Source organism: Ptiloglossa arizonensis, chromosome 7, assembly GCF_051014685.1.
Source record: "Ptiloglossa arizonensis isolate GNS036 chromosome 7, iyPtiAriz1_principal, whole genome shotgun sequence".
Taxonomy (NCBI): Eukaryota; Metazoa; Arthropoda; class Insecta; order Hymenoptera; family Colletidae; genus Ptiloglossa; species Ptiloglossa arizonensis.
Window position 1 is genome coordinate 8,961,110 of NC_135054.1, and position 27,707 is coordinate 8,988,816.

A 27,707-nucleotide genomic window follows, 5' to 3' on the forward strand; every position below is an offset into this window, starting at 1 on the left:
GACGATGGTATGGCGTGTACCTCAGTATTCACGCGTACGCAGAGGCCGTATATGGTAGTGGGCGGTAGAAACGCGCCGTAGAGGCACGCAAGAACCAATACGCGGAAGACGCATGCGCAAACTGAATGCTGCGCATGCGTCCAAACGCAGAAATCTACGGGTAGCTTGTCGCGGCACATACACGGGTGGTGCAGTAGAGCCGAGAATCCCGTAGCGTGTGTTTGTTTTTAATTTCGCGATCTACAATCTAACTTTTAACCTTAACAGAGTCCGATTCGTGAGAGAGGGTGTACTCTCTCTTTTTCTCTCAGTTGTCTAATTCTTCAGCCTTTCCCTCTCTCTATTTGTTTTTCCTTTTCCTCCGTCTTTCCTCTCTCTTTCTCTTTTCCCCTTCTCTCTTCCTCTCCCCATCCTCCTCCTCCTCCTCCCTCTATCTGTCCTTTCTGTTTCTGTCGCTCCTACGTCTCTCCCCCCTTTTCCTTATCCTTCTTTTCCGCCCCCTTCTTCTCTTCACACATAGTATACTGACTCTGCTATTTCTAAAAACGTAACGCAATCGTGGCGACGTATGCGAGGAGCGCGCCAGAGAGAAACCACGAGTGAGGAGGCGCGTCGTACGAACATCGAGTTATATTAATTACAACAATATTAATTGTGCGAGCAAAATAAGAAAGTAAAGTGATACAACAGTGAATAACGGAGATATCTACGTTAACGTTGTGCAAAACTAAACGTGAAAGAACCACCGTTGTTTTAGATCTTAATCGCAACGTCGTTTCTCTTAATCATTTACACGTTTAACGTTCTCTTTTTCTTTTCGTCTCCCTCTATTTGCAATACCTTTTTTGTACATCTTTTCTATTTCCGCGTGACCGCCATAGGAGTAATCAAGTAATTGCGATGTGTGATAATACTAACACGACGACGCAGAGTATAGCGGACTATCTGTCACAGTTACTAAAAGACAGAAAGCAGTTAGCTGCTTTCCCTAATGTCTTTATACATGTAGAGCGCCTACTAGACGAAGGTAAGCAATCATTAATCCACTAATATCTTCTGTACCTTCGATAATGCACTATTTCATACGCGACACGCCTTAGTTTCGATTGCATGATCGACGCCTATAGCGATTTATACTTCAAGCTCTATTCAAGTATGTTTTACATGCGCGCGAAATTTTCGCCATAGTTTCCGAGATCTTACGAATTTCACTACTATAAACGTGTAAGCGAAAAAGTGCGCAACATCAAGGAACGTCATGGCCTGTGCCATGAGAGACCAGTTCTCGTTACTTCATAGTTAGCCATAATCGGCAACAGACTGCTTGCAAACATCGTATCTCGATCGCGTGTCACGTGTTGCGCGTCCCGGTCTGCCCTTCCTGCCTTCATTTTATTTTTTCAATTTTCCACATCGGAGTGAGAAGAAAAGGAAATTAACTTATCGAACGTAAGTCGACAAAAATAAATTATAATTTCATATAACCTCCGATTCTTCCGATCAATCGATTCAACTAATCTTGACACAATTCGAAGTAGCTTGCTTGGCCAGCCCGGCCCAGATCATCGCATACCACAGAGGAAACAAGATATGAAACGAAAGAGGGGAGATGGACCGGGGCGGGGGGGATTGTCAGTGAAACTAAAGTGAACCAAGTGTTTAAGAACAGTGACGAAGAAAAATGCACAGCTTGTGATACGTGTCGCAAATCTCGTATTTTATTATTTCGTTTCTTTAAAATTTACATACATATTCTTTTTAATATTCTTTTACCTTCATAGAACAGACAATTACGAAAAATATTTGTTCAGTTGTCTACTTTTATACTATTCGTACACACACTCATGTGTCTACTACACCTATTACATACAGATTTCCATTAGTATACACGACGATTTATCTTAAAGAATGTAGTCATTCGGTATACCGGGTGTCCCGTGATACGTGTCGATTGAAATAGCACATAAACTACTGATTTTACAAAATAATGACACAAGGAATATACATTTTGTTTTAAGCGTAGAATTCGATGAAACGAACAAAGTGTATTTTCTTTTTTTTAACAAACATTACAAGATTAATTGCATTTTCTCGATGGAATGGTACATTTTATTGATGTTCCGTTGTGAAATATCTTTTCGTAAAGAAAGATTCATTGAACGACGTCATATAATGTGACCTTGAGACAACTTCGTGCCACATAACCGTATGTTAATGTTTTAAAGAATCGTAACGTTACAGAGGTTTCTTAGAACTAGTTTTATTCTGGTGTAGGCACAAAATTTTTCTCAAACGAGCAAATAACAAACATTTTCACAAATTCCTGCAACACAATACTGTGTATCTCATGCAGTCTCCCGTCGATGCATCATTTTCTCTTTCTTATTTTTAAATCTTTTTTCACACGCATTTTAATCCACTTAATTACCTCAAGGTTACATTATATCTTGATGAATTTATGTTTTTCCATTCAACAGAATTTCGTTTTAAAAATTGAGTAAACCTTGAAATGATAGTAAAAAAGACAAAATTAAAATATCGCTTCTATTGCGTCGGATCGTACGTTAAAAACAGAAAAGTGTTCTCTTTGTTACAATTTTGTAAACTCCGTAATTTAAGTTTTATTTTAATCGATTTTTATCCCGATGCAGGGAATATATATCAAATATATGATCATGCTAATATTTAGTGTCCATATTAAATTATTTAAGGATTCAAAATTGGAGTAATTACTTAAAAACATAAGATGATTATAAGCCATCAGTGACAATAAATGTGAAAGTGGTCGATTTACAAGTAAAGTACGAATGTTTCGCATCTGTTATTTACCAAAAACATTTTTATCTCTACTTTATCGTATTGCATACTATTCTGTCGCGTTTGATATGGTTCAAGCATGCGTACAGTTCCTTGATTAGTTTAACTTTTGTATACAGAATTTCCTAATAATATAAAATGTATTGTAATTTTATATGTTTTCAATATATCACAACACTAGAACGGATAGTTTGGAACATGATTATACAGGATGGAATGTTTTCGGAACAGATGGCAAACACTTATCGCGTATTTAAATATTATTTTATTAAATATGAAATTTTATTTTAATGTAGATCTCTACGTACAATACGTATTAAGAGGTTCAATTTTTGTTGATTTGTATCAACGAGTTTATTATTTCTCTTGCCAGGGAATTATTTTTCATTTAAAATCTTTATTTTTTTTAACGTAAATATTATATTTCCTTCATGATCATAAATGATTTATAACTAACACGATTATCTATTCAAATGCTTGTTCAATTCTAGACCATAATTTTAGTAGAAATTATAGTATCTTTTATCAATTATAAATCTTTTTCACTGCAAAAGACAATTTCTTCTAATTAAGCTCGTCGACGCTTAAAGTATTTATCAGAGTTGATAATTTTAGTTCGCGTTCGCAAATAATTAATAACTCCTTCACCGTTCTTGAAGTAACAAAACAAAGAATACACGTACGGTTTATATGTGTATAAACTTATAACATATTGAAGACAGCTATTTCCTGAAAGCTAAAACTGAAAGAATGTCCCGTACGATGTGCATTTTTCATTCTATAGTTACAGATGTGAATAACAAAGCTCACGTTGTTTGTCACTTTCGTCTATTAGAGGTGTACGATAAGTTATGATAGATTGCACAGAAACGTGAAATCTCTAGTATCGTTATTTTCTGTATTTACTCGGTCTCCCGACGACAAATCGCGACTGCAAAGACATTGAAATCTTTCTTAATAAATATCCCATAGAGAAGTGAAAATATCATCGACACGAACTAAAGTATTCTCGAGATGCAAATGCGTCAACGTAACACTTGGTGCACAGACGTTCAATTTTTTCAGATCTTTTCATCGTTATTTGGTTCCCTGGTACACATAGCACGGGGCACTTTAATTTAACGTCGTTGGTCTGGAATGTTTAGTGTTCAAACAGAGACAGAGACGTTATACTTTATACACGAATATAATGTATATAATATAATGTGTCTCTGTGTGCGTGTATCTTTATTTAAATTTTGAAAAATTAAGTAAAAGCTCATTTGCATTTTATTTCTTTGAAAATAACGTTACTTCCAGTAGATATACATACATATGTACTTATATTCGAGTCGTCTATAGTGTTTCACAAGAAATGTGTCAAATGACGTTTACGACGAAAACCGGTTTTACGAAAGCTCTCGAACCTCTCGCATTCCTACGAACATAGTCCTGTTGATGTACAGAATTTTATCTTTGTTTCATCAATTTAACATGACAATTTTGTTACTTAATGTTCGAAACACAATTTTGCATTTCAATTTTTTATAGCGTTCCTGATTCTATTAAAGTTACGCTGATCTGTTACAAATACAAAACATAAATTCATCAAACGAAATGTTGCAACAAAATTAAAGGCGTTTCTGGTTTTAGGGATGCAACTGCACAGCAAATACGTTTTTCATGGGAATACGTTATCGTATAAATTATATTACTCGATCGAATACTTACCAAAAGTTGATATTTAAAAGTACAGTATTTTTTCGATTTTTCGGTCTTCGCTTTCGCATTGTGAATATTTGTACTCTTCCTTCAACCGTAAGTTGAAAAATGTTCAAAGTTAGCTGTTCGACCTTTCTAACTTTTGAAAAGTTCTAAACTGGTAACAGTATACTTGGTAGTGCGTGATTTAATGCGTGTACACGTATATAATCCTTGAATTACGTTAAAATGTTGTCGGGTACTAGAACAGATCAACATTGAACGGGACCAAGAAAAAAAAGTACAAAATAAGGAAGAGTGGGACAATGTTGCTCATCGTGGTGCATCGCGCATGATGGTTTAAACGTATTGCAATTGTGTCCGAGAGATCTATTTCGAACACGACGTAGCAAGTTTTCTTAGTGACCTAGTGGCGTGAATAGAACTCGTTGTCAAGCACGTCCTTTCGAAACTGTCTAGCGAAAACTTGGACAGACACGAGGTCTAGTTTTCTTCAGCTACTAGGTCGTTGCGCTTAATCATTAAAATGACGCATGTTAAGGGATATTATGAATTCATTAACGTTATATCACATTATATTTAACGATTTGTACTCACAAAAATGAAAGATCTTCGTTTCTATGGTCCGTTATTTACGTATTGAAAGAACAAAAAATAACATTACTGAAATTTTGTTGATACTGTTCATTGTGAAATGTTACTAATTCGATGTAACAATCTTCTCTCTCTCCTCGCGCGCGCCTGTATCGGTATCATTACGAGTTTGAGTCGATTTTTTTTATTCAACACCGAGATCCATAGTTTTGTTCCTTACGAATTTTAAAGATCAACGCTATTATAAATCAGTAATATTGATACACTATGTTTTCTTCCTTACTTCTGTATATACGCCGGTGCGAAAAGACTCGTCTGTAATAACACAAATGTACTATCGATCTCGACGAATCGAATTTGCGTTACTATAGGTAAGATATTTTGCACCTGTGCCTGTATATGCTTCGAAAACTGTTGGTGAGCAACCTTGCATGCTGTACACACAAAAATCGGCTAGATTGTATAGTTTATGGCTTTTCTCGTGTTCATTTGTATCCTTTGTTGGTAATTGTTTCTCGACGCTGTAATCTCTTTGTCGTGTACGATCGGATCTGTTTACAAGTTTGCAAGCAAATGTAAATACGATATATTCTTGCTTTCTCCCATTAAAGCAGGTTAAAGGCAAACCTATGTTTATCTAATATCGTATTCGACAGACTTTGAACAAAGTTCTTTCCTTCCTCTGTCACTCTCACTTTTCTTCTTCTCATACATTCACATTTCTTCATTTTTTCTCCTGCTCTTGATCCGAAAACGAGATCTTCTATTTTCTTAAATTGAAAGTGTCACGGTGTTCTAGATTCTTCGAAGTACCTATTTTACAATTTTTATGTAATTTAATGAATTATTATTCTTTTAACAAAGCGGAGAACCTCTTGCAAGACAGAAAACGTGTAACATCATCTTTATTCATAAATTGTCTCATAAACAGAGTTTACGTAATTAGGTTTACCCCTTTCACAGTTACAGGTATGTAGTATGCAAAATGCATGTACGTTTGTAGGAAGTGTGATACCACACTATAAATTTTAACGTTCAGTGAGAGAATATTTGAAGTTTTTATGATTTCCCTTATTTTCGATTAACCATAACCTGCCATAACGCTACGTAGAAAAATAAATCGTGTATCTCGAGATTCTCGAAAATCTATACTGCAATGCTGATGTACTCCAATTTGCTCCTTTTGCAAATTGGTTAAGAATACCTTGATCAAACGAAAAGGGAACTCCCATAACAAACTTAGACATAACGAGTGCTTCACGACTCGGAAAAATATACATTTTTATATGTATACTTATTTTCTTAACGATACCAATTTGCTGATATTAATTTTACGATGACGTTACATTAATGCACATTGTTTACTGATGACAATTATGGAAAGCTCTGTGTGCAATCTGCACTCGATACAATTGATTCAAATGATGAGAGTTGTTGTGTTTTTGTCAAATATATTCTATTCGTTTTTATAAAATTTCAATCCGTCATATTGGATCCATTATTACAATTTTTTAAATTTTGGAATCAGTGACTCAAAATTTGGAATATAACCAACATTTATAAAAGTATGCAACAAATTCAATTTCTAATATGCACTATAGATATATTCATACTTGTAAGACAAATTTAAATTCTTGAATGAAACTTTGAATGATCGATCGATAGATCTTCAACGATTGAATCGTAACATATTTTAACGATTTTAAATTGAGTTTTAATATTATATTGCGAATAAAATTAACGAACGAAAAGATTTGAATTTGCAGAAGAATATGTTGAGTATTGGAAACGAGTTATCTTTATAGAGAAAATTATTTTAACCAGCCCAGTGTCGAATTTCTTTCAATAGGCTCTGCAAAAACAACACTTATGTGTTTCGTTTGTAAAATATTTAAAAGTAGTAAAATAGAAAATTTAAAAAGTTTTCTAAAACTTGAAAAACTTCTGCTTCACATTTTATTTTATTCTTGATTATTTTCGTCGCTGGGCATTGTTTTACTTGTTTATCAGGGAACTATTGTATATTATCCGAGTCATCTTGACCACGAAGTTAAACGGTTAATATATTTCTGTCCAATGTATGGTATACAGTATAATAAAAGAAAATACAAAATAGGAAAAAGAACTTGCGAGCTATTGTAAAACATGTTGCAGGGTCAGTTACACTATGGGTTACAAAGAGTACATTAATAATTTATACAACCTCCTTCGATTTAGCGCAGATAAAACGTATCTGGTAGGTAATTTTACCGATACACACTGTTGGCAATACAAAAGTATGCGTTCTTTATGACGTTCCGGAATATTGAAAAACTTAGATGCAATAGCACATTTATGGCTCCACTTTGAACAAAATATTCAGCCTTGTATTTTATTAAAAAAGAATCTAAAGAAACGCACTTTTATTGGAGAAGTCAAACCAATTACGAAATCAACAAATAATTCTATCATAATTCTGCCAATTTCTCAACTTTCGTTATTATACAGAGTGTTACGTTTAAGTGAGAACGGTGGAACATCTCACGAGGTATTGGAGTTATTAAAAAAAGGTTGTTGCAAACATTAATCAATTTGAAAGATCGCATTTTTTGAGATAAATTTAATGATTTATTAGATGACATTATTCCCTGTAACGTAAAGCAATCAAATCAATGCGAATTGTGAGTTGTTGGTTAAACCGAATATATTTTATAAGGCAAAATTTAGAGAATCGATCGGTGTTATTCTCAAACAGATCTGTGAGAAGGAGCAGTGTCGAGATAAGATTTAGTCTATCGTATTATTATTCGTATTAACGATAATCAAAATGTCTTGTACGTCTTTGGAAACAGTCCTCTCTTGTACAAAAACAAAGTATCATCTTGAAATAGAGTAAAGTATCGAGAGAAAAATCCTATATTAATAATAATAAAATCCTATACATAATCGGGTCACGATTGATGTGTCGTTTCATTTCATCCAACTGTTCAGAACTCTTTGTTTTCATATCTTGAAAACCATTCGAAGTAGCAGTCGATAAATCGTAGAAATTTGAACAAAATCCAGGATTATGATGTCAAAAAATCTTTTGCAATTTAACACGGAATAGTATATGTATGTTATATACGCTAATCGAGAAATATTGTGCGCTCCGAAATGTCATTTGTAATCATATTTTTTCCGGAACAAAGGCATTGTTTTCTCTGAGAATATCTATCGTTAAATCGATAGTAACAAACATAACTTCCTTTGCAACAGAGAATCACGTGTTGCTTTGGTATCTTCGATATTCTGTGTCCTCTGTAACGTGTTCACAGAACACCAGGAGACAGCCAATGGTTTACATCTACTTTTTTTCAATTGTTTCTTGCACTATCGCTAAATACCAGTAGTAGCAATGATGATAGCTAGTGATAAGACTAATGGAGCATCGATCCGGACAATAAAGTATCATTTTATGTTTTGACGAAGCACCATTTTATGCGACAAACCGTTTTGTCACCTATCGATTGCAACAGCATACACATACGTACTTGGTATCAATTTTTTATACCAATACAGTTATAACGAATAAGGATCGATACCAATGTCTATTCGAATAAATTGAATAGACATCGGTGCTACAGTATCAAAAATTAGGAACAAAACCTGATCGTTTGGAAAGAAGTAATAGTAAACGTATACAACTTGGAGAAATTACTTTTACCGATTAGAATTTATAATTACTCGAGGTTACGTCTGTTTGCTCGTTCTATTTATTTCGTACTTACTAGGTTTCGTTTCTGATTTTTTATACGCAGTCGAACTAGACTATAACGAGGAAGAATCTAACGAGATCGTGCAGTAACAAAGAACAAATCATAAAGATTTCAATCTGTCCTTCCCATTTGAAGGGGAAATCGATTGTAATTGTTTCACGAACAACAGAACCAATGGAAATCTTGTTCATTATTAATCGGTATTGTTCTCAGTTAGAGATAAATAAATTGTATATAGTATTAAGTGTAATTTTCTAATAGATATTAAAATACATTTAAATTGTATTGTCAATTTACTTATGTGGAAGGAACTTATATAGTGGAAGGAACAATAGGGATTAAATAATCTTATTAAATAGTAAACTCTAGGGATTAAATAGTATCGTCGAGTGCAATATATCGACGTATAGTACTGTTGCTGTTAACTGAATTGGGCAAGTGTAAAAGTCTACAGCTTGATGGAAAACGCGAATGAAACAAAATACTACAACTCTACAACTATAAACTCCATCATTGCATCTCACTTTGTTGTGTTTTGTTTAGTTAGCGTTTCTCGTCACACGGTGGACTTCTACACGTGCCCAACTTAACCAATAGTAACAATGTATCTGCGTAATGGCATAGCAATCGGGTTACGATTGATGCGAGTGAACGATTCCGCTTTCCCCTGTAACTTTTCAATTTGGAGGATAGCGGTTAATTCCTGGCGCGTTAACAATACATATTTGTTCAAACTTGGAGTAATTCTTGTTACATATTAAACTTTCCACGGCCCTGATGCACGCACAATTACGTTACATTCACAGTAATTGCAATACACAATTCGATATCTTTGACCCACGGAGAACGAATCTCGCGAAGATCGAAGCTGGATCATTTTTGACCCACGCCAAAATCACGTATAAACAGATTCCAAAGTGTAATTTTTTCCCTTGAACTTTACGAGTAGGTTTCTTACAGAGAAAAAATATAGTTCCACCGTAACAAATTTATAAATTATTATGAAAAAACTAGGTTCATTATACAGAAGAAAAATTAACATATTTAGAAAATAAATAATATTTATTCATTTTCTGCACAATTTCTGCACAAAGATTCTATCGTTGTTCGAACGTTCGGCCATTCTGAACGTACGGAACAACTCTTGAAATACTTCGACTGTTCTGTTGAATGTTTAAAAGACGACTAACCTAAGGTCGGCAAAATAGCCAACATCTGTGAAACAAGTGACTTCTACGCCGAATGGTCCTAAATTACTTTCCTTCGACCTGGAGGCTCAAGTATCGCAGATGTTCCGCCAAGTCTTCCCGATCGGTAGAAATTTTTGAGTCGTAAAACTTGGGTCTCGAGTGACCCACGTCCTGCGAGGGTTAAACACCGAGAGTCTCGAACCGTGGTAGATATCAATCTTTTAAGTTTCTAGAAAAGGTAACTTCGAGCTTCGGAACAACGATGGAATAGTGAAGAAACCATCGAGATTCGTTCTGTATCCTCGATCTCTGAAAGTGCCGCCAAAACCCAACGTAAACCGCTCTTTACGTAACGGGTCCTTCTTAACGGTCCTGCCATGCAAGCGCCGACATCGACGTTACTACCGAGATCGGTAAAGCAACGAGAATCTATGTATCTCGATGAATCTCTCCGACAGCGAGTGAGATACAGTTAACGCTTGATCGTTGATAGTAACGTCAACGTCGATGCTCTTGGGGCAGTGTCCTAAAGACCAGGACGCCTCAATTGTGGACCATCGAACGGTTTCGCCATACAGCATTAACGTATATATTTTTGACTCATTGACTGCCAAGTACAAGTTGACTCATAGGCGATGACCTGTCACTGGTCGTTAACTACGAATTACCTCGTAAGGACGAACTTATTCTTAGCTCGAATATATTCGTAACGAATAGATGTAATAATAAACGGTGAGCTCAATTTTTTTACTCAACAATACGAAAACGCAACGTTTCGTGATAAATAAATAAAAGTGGAGATAATTCAGATTCATTAAGCGCAATCGACATATTTGTTTACTTACTTATACTTGGCAACAGGTATCGCTTAACAGACAACTCGAGCGTATTTCAAGTAAATTACTATATTTGTTCCGTCTACTATGGGTATTTACTAAAGCAAATTTATGAATAATAGATATTTTGGTAGTTAATATTTTTCGTTAAAAATATTCCGATTTTGCTACTCTTCCATATCGCAGGATTCCCTAGGCACTTGAAACTTTAAGTGAAATAGTAATTCAAAATTAAATAAGGTTTATCTGATGTGATAACTACCTCGTAATGTGAAGTTTCCAAGTATTACCACGCGTATAATGTCAATAGTACATAAGATCGTAATCATTCGATAACAGCCTTCTGTGGTAAGCCCGCGATAACGCACATTATGGCATGTTCAACGTCTAAAATCTAGTGAATGGTGCACTTCAACAATACATCGAACAATCAAAAATCTTTTACATTAATAAAGAAAAATGGCGAAAATAATCGATGAAATTATAAACTTACGTGGTCTAGATTCTATCTACATATTAGATTAACGTTCTTCTATAATAATTATTACGATAGTTTGGTGTTTCCTTGCTGAAATCATTTGAATGAACACGAGTTAACTATGTTTTGCAAAATATTAATATTTCTATTTGTGAACATTTCACGAGATAATATTATCCGACGAGTAAACCCGATGATACAAGTATTCAAAAAGAAATTAATATAAAAGTAAGGTAATTTTAATTTTTGTTTTATTAGAAGTTTCTGCAATAAAGCTACCATTTCTTATTAATGTTTAAATGTATCTTCAAAGGTTGTATCTCCAAATGTTTCTAATATATTTCATTTTTCTTTTTCTTTTTTTTGAAAATAGTTTCTCATATTATGTAAATCAGACTGCATAGCTGGTGGCTCTTCACTTCCTTCATTTGTAGCTCATGCTAGGCTTGACGTCGATAGTGGGGATGTTACTTCAACTATTGCGGCCAGCATAAGTTATACAGTTCTGATGTAAACCATATTCATTTTTTACTATGAATTAAATCGTGTATTTTCGCGATAGTTTTTAACATTCGATTCTTATATTGCTTTGACCAATGTTGAACTAGCTTTAGTCTAAAAAAAATAACATAGCTTTGTTGTTTTTGTTATTTATTTACATGTATTTAATAATTTAATAACAAGTTCACAACACGTATTGGAAATATAACGACGTTGGGGTGTATCTTGACAGATGGTAAAGGAAACTTATTGTTAACATTTATAGAAGATGTTATTAAAGAATCAAGTATTTAGATATTTAAAAATGTTATTTATTCAAAGTAGGAACCTTTTGAAGGTATACAAAATGTTAAAATTTTACCCAGATAATAATTCTGAATACAAAGCATAAATTGTGTAAGAATACTTACTTTATAATATTCAAAAATACAATAAACTCCTGTATAATAGGGGGAGGGGAGGGTTGTTTGTTCCATATTAAACGACACTCAGAACTCATACAAATATGGGCGATATGTGTTAGAGAAATCGAACACACAAACACACACACACACACACACACACACCTCCACAGGCATTAATTTGAATTCTATTCAGAATATTTGGAACGAATAAACTATAAGGTACACGAGATATCGATATAGTCAAGAAATGAAATAAACAGTCGATTACAGCTAGAATCGAGTAATGTTCGTATAAAATATTTCAAAAATAATATATATGACATCTACACCCGGTAAAATATTAACAAATTTTTTCTATCTATTGTTAAATATTAACATAGAGGGAAGTCGAGTATTTCAAATAATGCGGTCAAAAGTTCACTTTAGAGTTTAGAAAGTGTGTCAAAACAGAAGCAGATCGTTTAGCGAAAAGATGAGGGAAGTGTAAATAAGCATTGCTTGTCAGAAATATTCCTTATTTTTATTTCACATTTCGTAAAAACTGATCGTCAGTCGGTTAATGTACATAGATAAGTCTGAAAAAATCTGATCTTCACTGACTCTCAAAATAAGTTTGGAACTTTACTTTTAAATTTTTACAGATATTGTGTTCGATTACACAATGTTTTAAGTGTTCCATACATTTAAAAACATCGTTGTCGTTGCAGAATCATACCATATACTGTTACCCCTAATAATTTCGTGTAACCACTTGTAACATATGAAGGTATTCCTTAATTTTTTTTAGAGAAAAATTAATATAAAGTATCTAAACAATTGCGATTTATTTAAAACAGGCCTAGAAGTATTATTTTAAAATCAATTAGAATGCCAAAAGTATCGATCGTAGGTGAACCACAAATTGTTATGTTGTATTAAGAGGAGAAATTGCTAATACAAGGAACATTAAATTGGGATTTGGAACATTAAAAAAAAAATTACCAGTAGAAGAATTCTTATTTTGCACTTTGAGAATAGTTTTGGATACTTATGGACAATCATTCGTATCGGAGCCACATAACAATCTTTGCTTTTTCGTAGAACTCGTTTTTCTTATACTTTCTAGCCGTGTTTTTCTTTGGCCACTTATAAGGTTTGACGATCGATTGCTTATAATGAACTCTTTTCTGTACAATCGACAAATATTTTAGCTTTCGGTTTAACGAATGACTTCCATCGTTTGCATAATTTCCAGGAGAGATATGTCTCTTAGGGTGATGGGCACAAAATTTTCTCGAAACCAGAAATGTATTGAAATAAAAGTATTTAATAGATCGTTCACGATCTGTTGAAACAAGACAGACCATTATCTGTACAAGATTTTTACTAAACAGAAAATGTTAAATGCTGACATTGTGCCTCGTAAGGCGTTTCCTGTAGTACGTTCTTCCGTCATCGCATCATGTCTCGGAACAGTGAGCTCAAATGGCACAGTCGTGCACCACACTAATCACCTTGTAATTTATATTTTCTTTGAAGATATTTACAATCGAAAGTGCACATTAACAATCTTATACTATTGAAAGAACTGCAAGACTGTTCAGAATCAAATCACCGTGATGTCAAACTCAATGTTAAAACAAGTATTCAAAATTGTTATTTCTTGTTTATGCGACTATATAGCACATGATAGTCATCATTTAAAATGTTTTATATATATATATATATATACTTAGAAGTCATTTCCTTTGTTAAATAATATTTACATCGTAGTAAACATACATTAATTGTAAATATAAATGATTAATAATTTACGTTTCTTTGTTGCTCGTTAGTCTGTAAATAAATGTGTCAAAATATTTGTATTTTGGTAACAGGAGCACATTTTATTTAAAAAATGTATTAAATAATAGTTTTGATGTTTTGATACATTTGTTTACTTGCTAATATATTAATTTCTTAAAAGGCATCAGTCTCAAACGTTTCGGTGGTAATACGAGTAACAGTAGTTCTATTTTAGTAACTAAATAATTCTAAATACACTCGACCAGTTACCATTCGAAATTTTAATCGGTTACATCTCGAAAACGAAGCTTGCAAATGCAAAATAGTAGCAGACTTCTCGATTTCTTCTGCTATGAAGAAAACTTTTTGTGACCTTCGTCTCTTTCTATATAAGGTGTAATTGAAATAGGTGACCGAACTAATTTAGAATAAAAGGTCATACAAACGTAGAAGTTGAGTCAGATGTACATACTCTTTTTTCGCTACCAGTAAACAATAATAATACTTATGGTTGGACGAGTCGGCTTGACATTGGAATTAGTGTACGTCGTACATTTCAAAGGAAAACGAATTCACATATGATTCACCCATGATCGAGACCAAGTACATTTTAACAATAATTACATCGATCGATTAATTGACACAGTAGGTCAAATTGCGCGACTTGTATTAAATCCGTTTCCCGGATTTAAATACTCTGGAATTTTATTCATAGAAACATCGCAACATTCTCGTTCACGATACTCATGTTTATACTAAATTCTTTAAAATCACATTGTCAATACGGGCGAAGGTTGCGTTATTACGAAACAAACTGAACAGAATATGTTCGTACTTCGAAAATTTCCGGGCCTGCGTGTATTCGACCTTTTATCAATGTTGACACGAGGAAAATACGTTCTTAAACTTTGACCATATATTTTAGTTACGTATTACTTAATTTTAATCGTTATTTCGTCGTTCAATAAAATTTAAGTAAATCTAATACAATCTTTTTTCGTGTAGAATTTCGTAATATATATACGTATACGTAAGTGTTCATTTTGTATCGTCTCAATGTGTAGAGCTTTTTGCTATTCCGCGTCCTTTCTTTGTTTACGCAAAAAAGTTATTCTTTTGAATTGTTTGAATTCCTTCGTAGTGACCGTTGCACTAGCAGAGACGTTTCTCTGTTTCTAAATAAGGAAATGCCTTTCGCGTCCCCACTTTTGTGGTCTTCGCCTTGGTCGACACTGTCGTCGTTTTTGTCTATGTCGCGAGGAACACTATGTAATGTTCGCACGTACGCATATACAAGGTATCCTGCAAGGATACTATATATAGATTTCTCAGCTATCTGTTAATGTTCACATTCATACGTAGACGTTAGTCATCGGTCTTTTAAATTAACGATGATCCGTATCGAGCACGTATGCACGATTTGTACAGTTTTTATTCAACGATTATTTGCGCTTTTAAGTGTTTCTATTACATTACACGATATTCCGATGTGAAACGTTGCACAATATCAAATTAGTGCGAAATGAAATGCAAATAAATGAGAAAATATCGAAGTATGTATTTCTATTACGCGTGCCGTCGTATCGCGACTAAAAACATGTTCTCGGAAACAAAACATTATGGCAATAAAAATCTGTACGAATTAAAATATAAATTACACGATTCCATTTGAGAACAATTACACCGATATGTACCAACTTTTGTGTAACTTTAGAATCGCTTCAACTATTTTAAGAACGAAATCGATGTTCAATGAAGCGTAGTATGGTTATTTGTTTACATATCGTGCCTTCGTATTTAGTTTTAGGATCGAAGATAAAATATCTGGTAAAGACGTTAAAAAAAAGGGTTAATGAAACCCGTTTCGTTTGGGATTCTCGAAGGAGTTATCGATAATGGAGCGTACAATGTTTATGTAACGTGTAAAAGTATAGTTTACAATTTCAAGGGGCATGCGCAGGAACTTCGACGATTTATTCGCAAACTGGACGTTTTAAAATCAATGCGTGGTAAATGAACGAATTAAATTATTTCAAACTGTACAATATTTCCCTGGCGAGTCGAGTTCTGAAGAACTTGTAACATCGGGAAAGAAAACGATTAAAGGAAAAAAAAAAAACAAAAAAAAAAATGAAAATTCGAAGTGAATGAAAAATGTAATCGAACCCTTAGCGGTGGCCCTTGGGAGCCATAGGGGCCGATGACCGGATTGACCTGCAGTTCGCTTCATGCCGCACGGCATCTACCAACGGGCGGGCTCGTGCCACTTCAGCATCGTTCCATTCTCGTCATTATCTGTCTCTCTTTCTCTTCTCCTCTTGTTCTCTTACGCACTCGTTTCTTCACTTGTTCGTTGCTTACTCACTTATTCGAGTTTACTCCTCTTTATCATTTTTTTTTCTTCTTCCTTTCCCCAAATACTCTCCCGTGTACGAATTTTATTTCGTACCACTATTCGACCGCTACGATTCTCATCCTTTAATTTTTCTTATTTGTCCTGACTTCGATTCCACTCTTGTCCCTCTCGTACGATTATCATCTCTCTCTCATTCTCAGGCATTTTTTTTTTTTTTTTTTTTTTTTTTTTTTCATTCTCTTTCTCCGTATCCCTCCTTCCGTCCTTCGCACACAGGCGCGCGCACGCGCAGACATTATCTCCCTCGGATTTGAGGCTCTCACTTCAAGCTTCGAAAAGTAAGTAGGGTGAAAGGAATTCTCTACCGTCTCCGTCTCTAAGCAGTACTCTTCGTTCTTCTCTTTATCATTCTTTCTGCTTGCCTTGAGTTGGGCGTGTACTCACACACACTCGCGCTTCGGTCATTATATGTACCAATATTCTCATACTATACTTGGCTTTAGTTGGTCAGATTTCCTGTGGGTTACGACGAAGCAGGTTCACATCTACAGTTTTAACTTAGGTTACCAGTATGATACTGGTAACTTGTTGCCCGTTATTTATACTTCGTTTCGTCAAATTTATGTTATATAATTAATGGTACGATGCGGCAAGATTTGTTCGGTTACTCGTAAAAATGTATGCAGTTACATGTTCGATTGAAATAAAAGCTGATCCGAGGTACGATATGTGTGTGAAAACAATCGAATAACACAATTTTATTCTACTTTCACTGGAAGTGGATAAAAAATGGAAAAATGTTTTTTCAACCAGTCGTAGTAAATTATACGTTTCAATGATCTCTTTGAGAAGTATTCTCCTTTCGGGCATGCATAAGTAATCAGTTTTAAACTAAATGAGTTTAAAACTATTATCGAGAGATAGTTAACGTTCGGAAGTTACAAGTGCATATGGAAGCGATGCAGTTGAAACGCGTGTAGAGCTAATCTATTCCGACTAAATGAGAATGATAATAACTATACCGTCGTCTTTGCAGACGACCTCATCATACATACTAGAGATAAACGTCAATAAAATTAAGAAAAAACGTTAAGTTCTCTTTAGTAAAATGTAAAACTATCGTAATAAATGGAAAATAAAGACCGATACCATTACTTGTGGATCAATACTGTTGAGATGGATTATGAATAACCTTGAGAGATGTGAACAAAGTAATGAAAATGCTTCCATATACTATTTTTGAAGATGAAATTCACTTTAATATGTAGACCATGAAGAAATTATCTTCTTTATTCTACTCTGAATTATTAACAAAAGTTAACACCTCTTCAAATAGGATGCAGGGTATACTTCAATTAATTTTGATGCGGTCAATTTTAAATTGTCCCCATTTTGGTCAATTTGTCCGTAAAAAGGACAAATGGGATATTATAATCCTTTACAAATATTTCAATTCGTTTCTATCGTTCCAAACTCACATTTCATTTAATTAATTACGTACAAAATTGGTCAAAGAAAGGTTTATTTGAAACCATTTTGAGTTTGTACTTCTACGTTTATACTGTAAACACACAGATGTTCATTCTCATTCAATTACTGAGTCGAAAGTTGTAATGGTATAGAAAAATGTTAGCTTTATTTTTCAAACAGCTGTACTGTCAATAATTTAAAAAGTTAAGGATATATACTAATTATATTATATAATTACGATACTTCGTGTGGAGATTGGATGCAGCTGATTGCAGAGTATTGGTAACCTGTTGCAATCTAAACTCCAAACAGAAGTATTCAAAGTTAAAACGAATCAGTGACAAACCATTTTATATATGTAACAAAGTAATAGAATCGACATCCATATAGGTATTAAATTCGTTCGAGAACATTTCACTGGAGCAATGCCAATTAGACACAATAGTCTCTGAAGTGGAGTTTAGAAACCTTGATTATTGGAAGGTTCCCAAATTGAAAAAAAATAATTTCTCCAAATAATTCCGCTCCGTTCTTACTGCAGGAGTTAAAAACTATTTAAACTCGAGTAAAGTTTAGCTAATATGTAATACTACGATAAAAAAATATCGTAGGAAGATCCTCTTCAGGACGAAGTTTCGTTGTTTAAAGGGGCAGGTGTAACATTATTCTTTTAAAAATAATTTTTTTTACGAGAATTTTAAATTGTACCCTATATTTTTTCCAATAACCTTGTACTGTATAGAAAACAAATTCAACGACCTTATAAGCCGTACCGTCTCGATCATTAAATTTTAAGAAATTTACATTAATATGTCTTAGAATTGTCGGGCAGTTATTGCTTGATGTATTTCTACTGAAAAATTTGTTCGTATCAAATAAGTATTTTAACGGATGTGCCATTAAATGTTGTGCGAAGTATGTGGTTTCAGCATGATAGGTGTCCAGATCACTATTCTAGAATAGCAAGGACACAACTTGATACCCAATTCCCTGAACGTTGGATCGGACGAAGGGGAACAGTGGAGTGACCAGCAGCTCATTTTCTAGATCTCATTCCACTGGTTTTCTATGTATAGGGAGAATTCAAAAATATTGTTTATCTTAAGAATTCTAAAACATCGGATGATACACGACAGAGAATTCTTGTAGCATATGCTTCAATTACATTGCATGAATTAAAAACTGTATAGAGATCGTATATAATCAGAATTAATTATCATTACATTAACGCGAAGGGCCATCATTTTGAATCCAACGTGTGATTTCGGATCATTTGGGCAAACTGAAAGTTTCTCGAGATTGAATGATGAAAATAGTATGGTTTACAAGGATATAGAAAATAATAAATGGCGTGTCATTTAATAAAATATCTCTGACCTTTACATTGTATAAATGATATAGAGTGACTGATTTTTTAATCTTTCAGTGTGCAACAAATTCTTTTGAGGTGATTGTTGAGGGAAAAAGAAGGCTCCCAATATTTTTTTAAGTGGAAGGTGATATTAATTTATGGTTATTGAGACAACTCTCGTCAAACTGAATAACACTTACTCGAACCATTTAATTTTATCGTTAACATTTAAGTTTCATCAAAGAATACTGAGAAATGTAAATGTTATAAAGGTTTCCATGCTTCCCTTGTCTTTTCGTGAAACTTGCAAAATATTGCTTACCGTTCACTGTTAAATTCTGAGCTTCTTGTTGTTAGAAAACAACGGTAGAAAATATTTTACTTACTAGAAAATATATGTATCCCATTGTTGATAAACCACTTTGATAAATTTCCTTTTAAGGTACTGGTATTATTATTGCCGTTTGCACTTGAATAGATAGTGTCAAGGAAATATAAAATCGTGAATTAGTAAACACGTACGATGGTCATGTTATTTAACACGTTAAACACAATGTTAGTTTTTCATACTTAAGAATGTCCCCGATAATTGATCGATATAATTGTTACTTTACAATATTAACTAACGAGGGTGTTGCTACTTCAAAGTTTACAAGTATTCGAGTTCATGTCTTGTAAACGCTTTAGAGAATCGTTGTAACTTTGGAGCATCGGTCTCCAGGTACCATCATGGTGTTTAATGTGTTAATATAAGACTTAGACTAAATTTTGGTAGCATGTACACTCTTTAAACGAAAATCCGGCCACTCTGTACAGATAGACGGTTACCATTAGTGGAGAAGGGACTCCCTAAGCGTGCGTGATGCACCAGAAGAAGAGTGCATAATACGCAGCGAATGTGCATCTGTAGAGTAACGTGGCCAGGTCTGTTTTGACCGAGTGTATCTGCGTCACCTGATACTGACGTAAGCTTCCATATTCAATGTACCTTTTAAATTAATTGTATCCATTTTATCGATAAATCGTGTCATTCTCTGTTGATGAATTTTATTTAAGTCATATTATTCAACCTGCTCTAAATTTAGCGAAGGAAACAACGAGTTAAATAGTAAATTGTATAAACATTGAAAAAAGGTTGGCTAGCAGGAATCGATCCAGCAATTCGTGCTGCAAATTTATTGGAATATAAATGACATGCAAAAGTATTGGGTCGCAACAATCTTTTGTAATAACTGGTAAATACAAAATTGTGCAACGAATTTCTTAATGCACAAGGATTGCTTCATGCTAATAAATCAGTATACGAGAATAATACACTTTTGTAAACGATCGTCATTCGTGCCAAGCGTTTTGGTGACCTTACAATAAATGAATACCAACAAAGAAACAATGTCGAATAACGTAAATACGTACATATATAATGTGTGTGTGCATGCGTATAAGTGGGGGGTGAGGAGGAGGTGTTTACGTACGCGTATAATATAAACTATTTGATATTATTCATTTCTGTTTTTATTAATACGAATAATACTTTACAAAAATTAAATAATCTGGTGGACTTTATTAAAACATAAATAAACATAAAAAAAATACGTATTACAAATGTACTTCAACAGTTCAGAAAAAAATTATTTGTTTATTCTTGTTCTTACTAATTTTATTATAAATAAATAATAGTCTCTGTCAGTCTTCAACAAATGTATAAACAAGTTACTACTTGCAAATCTGTGAATTATTGCTTACAAATGTATTGAAAATTGGTAATGTTAGTCATAATTAGAAGAAGTTTGTATAAGATTGTATAATTTAAGCAACTTATCCACGTTCTTTACGATCCACATCATGTGGCAATGGATAGCAAATAATCTATCGTGTTGAATAAGCAGGAGAGAAAAAGATCAGATTTTACTATTTATATAAGTATATATATTTATGATTTATACGAAAATATTCTTTGACATTAGAGCTCGCTCTTATTCGTGCAACTCTCTCATTGTCAGATCAGACTACCTCTCTCTCATTATACTATCAACCTCATTTTTTCACTCTCACCGCTCTTCGTAGCAACGATCAACTATTTATTTTCTCTTCAACTATCCCTTCACGTATGCTGGTCAATATAAGTAAAAGTTTTACCGTGGATAGCTGCATCGGTCTGCAACAAAATACTAAAACCTAATTCTATTCGATTAAAGAATCTGGTCTTTCTATTTCTATAGAAAACTGTGTGACCTGATGCTTCAACACATCTTGATATTCTATAATGTACTGGCAGTATAGTCTCTTATTTACGAGTACACATTTAAACTGAAAACATAACAAGCTGTGAACAATTGGAAGAAAAAAAATTATTTATTATTCACGTGAGAATCAAAATATATTACGATCGAACCATAAAAACTTAAACGAAGAGCACAATTTTGTTTACAACTACGTTCTTCTAAATTTTACGTTATTTTATTGCACAGTTTTTTATGTTACAATTCTTTTTATCATTTATGCTGTTACTAAAAACTTTTATTTCGTATTATTCTAATTTTGTAAAGTAAACGTAAAGAGTGTTACTGAACTAGTGTAATTGCATAAAAAAATAAATCGAAAATGTAGAATAAAAAATGTATACTATATTTTCTATTTATTTTGTTTATAAGCAATCATTTTTCTCGCCTGTTATATAATAATTTACTGGACAACACATGTCGTATTCAGAATTTATAGTATCATTTTGAAAATTGAAATGTGTGGCTAACAAAGATTATACTATAAGAGATCCTCTGTGTCTAAAGTGCACCCTTTCCACTTACTTGGAAACAATTGACCTATTTATTTAGAAAAAGAGAATTGAGTCTGTCGTGAGAGTACACAGGCAGTTACGATAATCGAGAATGTATCCCAGATGTTGGTCTAAGAGGTTGAAGGGTATTATTTTACATCCACAACTCGTTGATGCTGCACTGGCTGTCGTCCTTATAAAAATCGCTATCTTAGGACACTGATCTGTATGTGCTGACGATAGTGGTACAGTAACCGGTCGAGGACGAGTGTCTGGTGGCAATAACAGGAATTGAATACCAGATGCACTCCCAAGAGGTCGAAGGGCACGGCCAGTGATAAGCTTAGCAGTTGTCGTCTTTACATAACATCTCGATAGATGTAAGAAGATTTGTCGTTTAGTATGGAATTAAATTGGACTCTTGTTCAGGTATTCTACAAGTGCTAAATAGTATTCCTCCTTCATCCTCTTCTAACATCATTTGGTGTACAGATTATTAATTGGTGAATGCTGCATGTTATAACAGTTTCTATAATAATATTTACAGGATTTATAAAGATTTCATCTGTTGCAAAAACTGTAACAATTTACGTACTCTAGTCTCGTATGCAATATACAATATGGTGTTTACGTTCAAACTGTACCAAGTCGATTGAAATTTTCCATTGTTAATCTTCTCGTACAATGCTCTAATTGTTCTAGTTAATAATAGAATTAATTTTAATTCATCTTAGAGACGATCGGAATTTAAAGATTCAAAATTTCGATACAATTAATTTCTGACATACGTGGATCTAAATCACAACTTAACCAACGGTCGATAATATCATTTGCGAATAGTAACGTGTCTCGAGTCGAAAGATGGACGATATTTTGGATATTTTTAAAAGATAAATATGTGATACATTCAACCGATATTTGTTGTCCTAGTTAATGTATTACTTGTGAAAAGATTACGTGACTATTTTTATCTAATTTATTCCAAAAATACACCAGCTATTTGTAATGTTCCGGTCCTATATCGAAAGTGTTACTGTAATCAATGACCATGATTGCACCTTATCAAGTAAATGGAAATGAAAAGTATAAACGGATAATTATTTTGTACGAGTCGAATTTTAGCTTAAGGAGCTTTAGCTTACGTCGTCTTACTTGCGAGAGATATTAGAGCATTTTTAATAAATACACTGCTTTGCAATTTTTGTAATTGTTAGAGTAAAAGGATCAAAATATAGTGTTATCGCTCGAAATATTGCTCGAAAAAATAGTATCATTTTCAATTTTTGTCTCTATAAATGTCTGTAAGATCAATTATTCTATAGATCGTTTCATACTAAATCAGACACTTTTTTGAGTAACGTTTCAGATTTTATTGGCCATGGTATCTCAAAGAATTTTTCCAGATTTTGAAAATTGTTGATTCTGTGAGTGTTTAAAGAATGTTTATCTATTTCCAATAAATTATAAATGTGGAACTGACATTCGAGCGAGCTTCCGAGTGCTTGCAGAAGATGCACAAATTTGTAAATGATCGATTTTTAAAAATTGATCAGAAGTGCGCGAGTACATTTAATAGTCTCGGTTCGCGAAAATTGGAGTATGATACTCTTTCGTAAAAAGATTCTGAAAAGTGGGCGGTGTCGTACAACGGAAGAGGATATTTAGGTCTGCCATCCATCAAAGTAAGAGGGCAATGTCTCGGCGCTTCTGTGAATACATCGTTCACGTTTTTGTATCAGAGAAGATAGAAGAAAGTATCTTTAACTTTTTCCGTAAAATTCGATGTTTTTTTTAAGATTCATTCGAAAGACTTCAAAATTCTTTTAGAACTAAGCTCTTCATTGCTGCTCTTGGTCTCAGCTCCTCAATACCTTTGTAATAAATTACCCTATGATAAATCCTCGTAAATTGATTTTATAACATCTATGACCTTATCACTGAGAGACGGATTGTGTCTAAATATAGCATTTTCGGCCTCCTCTTTACACCATTTATACCAGCTGCTAGAATCTGAGGGGCAGTACACATGTAGTGGATTTTTATCGATGAGACTTTGTGGTAAAATGTGACCCACACGGTCTTCCTTATTTTTTTTTTTTAACACACTCGTGTCTAAGAACGACCAAACCGTTGTCAGTTCTCTGATTATCATCTTATTTCTTAATTTTGTTCTTCGATGTCTTTATTTCTTCTTTACGTTTCACACGATCTACACACTCCTTTTTTTGGACAGTAATTTCTTCACTACATGGATTAATATCCAAAATTCCTTTTTCACGTTTTACTATCCCCGTCTCAATGTACACGTACGTAGTGTATTCGACACCATACAGTTCTTCTGATCAGATGAACATTTCCTTCGTGGCATCGAGCTCCATTTTGTCTGCATTACCGGTACGGTTTATAGTGCGGGTATCCTTGTGGTTTTCATATCAGCTGTCGTACTTGTCAACTGCTTCATCTTTCTTTCCCTTCCACATGCTACATGCTTGACACAAGCTAGATTACACTATCGATTACTTTTTTACTGTACATTCCGGTCAGTGTTGTGAGACCGAACAACGAACTGAATCTCTCCTTCTTTTTCCAGTTGACATCTCCTCAAACGATCAAATTTATAGCACGATTTCCGGCTTCGTTTAGAATTCTTTTTCATACATAGCTCTTACACATTGCAGATCGTCAATGTGGTATTACACACATGTTAAAGGCACATATAATATGTCTTGACAGCCAATCCCTGGCCAATGTCCATCAGACCACAGAACAAACTTATACCTTCTCTTCCAATTTCTAGAATTCGCATTACTATGACGATTCGACGATTTATTCGAATCGTTATAATTTATTTCGAATACGTTATTAATAAAGAGATCAATACACTCCACGTCGTATTGACACTATAGTGTAATATTAAATTCTAAGCCGTGGCTAGCGGTTCACTCTTGCACTCTTTACAAATAACTTCAGATATTTTATCGTAGCAAAATTTAAAATACAGTAGCCAAAATCTAATAATCGTGAGACTGTTACACTCTCCTCTGTATTCTCCAACTTTTTAGCCGATGTACTTGCGAAACTTGGTTCCAACACAGTGGTGTACAGATTGCTCTGAATTTCCTTTTCTTCTGACCAGAGTGTTCTTCGATCCTTTTTCGTCCATTTTTCTACGTAAATTTATTTAACTTTCCCTTTCAAATATTCACACTTTAAACCATACTTTGTTTCTATCTGTTCGATGTGACGGTCGAAGCAACACTGACTCACTGCATATCTATTGCTCGTAATGGCTCTTTCTAGAATAATCAAAGGGACTTCCTAAACCCCACGTTTCGACTCCTTTTCTTCAGAAAGAAATGATTGCACGAAACGGTAGAGAAATTCTATTTGCAGTAACAATACAGTTAAGGATCAGACCTTTTAAACAGATATACACAACTCGACTAAACGATACATAATAGGTTGCTCGATAAGTTTTGTCATTCGATAAGAAATGGAGATATTAAGTTTTACTTTTTTAAAGATGGTACTCTACTATTTGATAAATATGTGTGAAGTTTTATGTAGATCTGTCGACTAATTCGTATATTTACAGTTGTTCAAAATTGAAGTGTCATAGTATTCTTTTACAATGGAAAAAACGATAATACTTATTTACCTAGTGTAACTTCGTTAATTTTATAAGTTCGGTGATATATTTGTGCACATATATTGGGTCGTTCGGAAAGTCATTTTGTTTTCCAAAATGGAGAATGTATAATTTAATAAAATGTTTATACACTTTACAAAAAATCGTGTTCCATTTTCACCAAAGAAAAAAAAAAAATGAAATGATTTTCCGATCAATCTAATATTTTCAAGACCCTTTAAGAAAATGCAAGAAAAAATAATTGAGTTTTTTGGTGATTTACAGCAAAAGACTCTCTTGAGTTAACATTTATTTTGAATGGAATGTTTCCTTTTTTACTACTTTAGTTTGTCATTGAACCGTTCCTGATTGATAATTTATCTATGGCTGAAAGCTGTTGGTAACTCGATTGCTTTATCGATCCACGGCAAACAGTAGTAGAGTAGTAAAAATATAAAACGAATAAACTGAAAAATACGAATCTTTGAACAGCTGAAATTTCTCGTTTCTGAAGTGTTTTGAAAAGAACAAAAATGGCTTTAAAACCTTGAAATTTTTTGTACCATTTTACACCGCTTTGCCATTGTTAGTTTTATTTCAGTCTCAATGCAGGAACATACTAAATCTGAAACGAGACTTAAATAAATATATTAAATTAAATACACTACTTAATAGCTAAATTGTATCATCATTCATCTCGTTAGATTTGTCCATCTTTTGGAGCAGTCTTATAAATATTGTTTCGTTACTTTATTCTATCTTTGTTAACGGCCTGTAATAACATGACTTTGAACGTGAAAAGTTCGAAAATATTTAGAAACAGATACCAATAATAAAATAAGCAACAACAATGTAGACAACTCTAGACTGATAAATAAACACACCGTTTTTGTGCGATTAATTCTTGTCTCTCACTGTCTATAAATATTCCATATTCTCTACTGATGCTCGCAAAAGTCATTTAGTACTTTTGCAATCTTCTGAAACGTTAGTTGCAACCATTAATTATTACAGTGACCAAGATAGAATTGAATCTTACTTTACCATGAATTTAAATGTAATACTGTAATGGCAGAACGTTTTCCAACGAAAAGACATCCAACCCATTATATATTTGAACGTTTAATAAAAATTAATTAAAACAATTTGAAAAACTGGACGTTTGAAGCAACACAAATGAAATGGTACAAAATCGAAAACTAATGACAACGGAATGTGCTGTTGTAGCTTTAGTGATGGTCGGTTCTAATATTAATTCCCGAGAAGTTGCAAACAATAGTGGAATATCACATTCCAGTGACTGAATCATTTTACATCGTCATCATTTTCATCCGTTCCATCTATCATTATATCAAAAACTCTATGGTGTTGATTTTCATAACCGTTTAACTTGTTGTCAATGGACGACACGACAATTACAACACAATCCATTCTTTTTGCATAAAGTATATTATTCTTTGACGTAGAAACATTTACAAATCGTGATCATCGATTGAATAAAGAAAACTTACATTATTGATCTCAAGAAAATTCTCATTGGTTTCTGCAGATGGAAAATGTATTGTGTAATTTGATTGATAATGAAATTATTAAACCCCATTTTAATGAAGGAACATTAATCGAAGCAAAGTATGCAATTAAAGAATATTTTCCAGATCTTTTGGAAGAATTGTCGTGAGAGATTCGAATCCAATTATGGTACCAACATGGTGGCTGTGCGATACATAATGCTCGTTCTATCATGATATTTGGCCCTACGAACAAATTAACTTTTTTCTCCGACATTTTTTACTATCACAAAAAGCAAGCTAGATATTCGAAGTGATCAAGTTACTTTGTTTGCTTGGTATATTACGCAAAAGAATGCCTTTCAAGTTGTGCATTACGTCACTCAAATAATTTAGGGTCCGAGTATATTTCAGAAAGTATATTATACTATATAAAAAAATAATAAGCAACTGGTAACACTTGCAACAATTGTACGCTAGGAAAGACTCGCTTCGTTAATGGTCTGATAGCTTTTTTAAACTGTCCCATGCTTTGAGTGCTTCCTAAATTTTAACAGATTGTTTATTGAAAACTAATACGACTGTTGAGTAGCTTTGAG

At 33.6% G+C, this 27,707-nt stretch overlaps 1 protein-coding gene across 21 annotated transcripts in view; it reads left to right on the plus strand.

Annotated features, from left to right (window-relative positions):
* The first annotated feature begins 181 nt into the window (after positions 1-181).
* The window catches only part of How (protein held out wings), a 130,821-nt gene continuing 103,295 nt past the window's right edge, over positions 182-27,707 (plus strand). For 7 of the 21 annotated variants that reach the window (XR_012992681.1, XM_076316118.1, XM_076316122.1 and 4 more), the window contains exon 1: positions 191-1,027. Coding sequence is in view for 18 of the 21 variants with exons in the window: in XM_076316118.1 (XP_076172233.1) it covers positions 901-1,027 (127 nt within the window). In the remaining 3 variants the exon portion in view is untranslated. Of the gene's footprint in view, positions 1,028-1,188; positions 1,450-27,707 lie in introns of all 21 variants that reach the window. The other 14 variants (XM_076316115.1, XM_076316117.1, XM_076316116.1 and 11 more) reach the window with 9 other exon arrangements.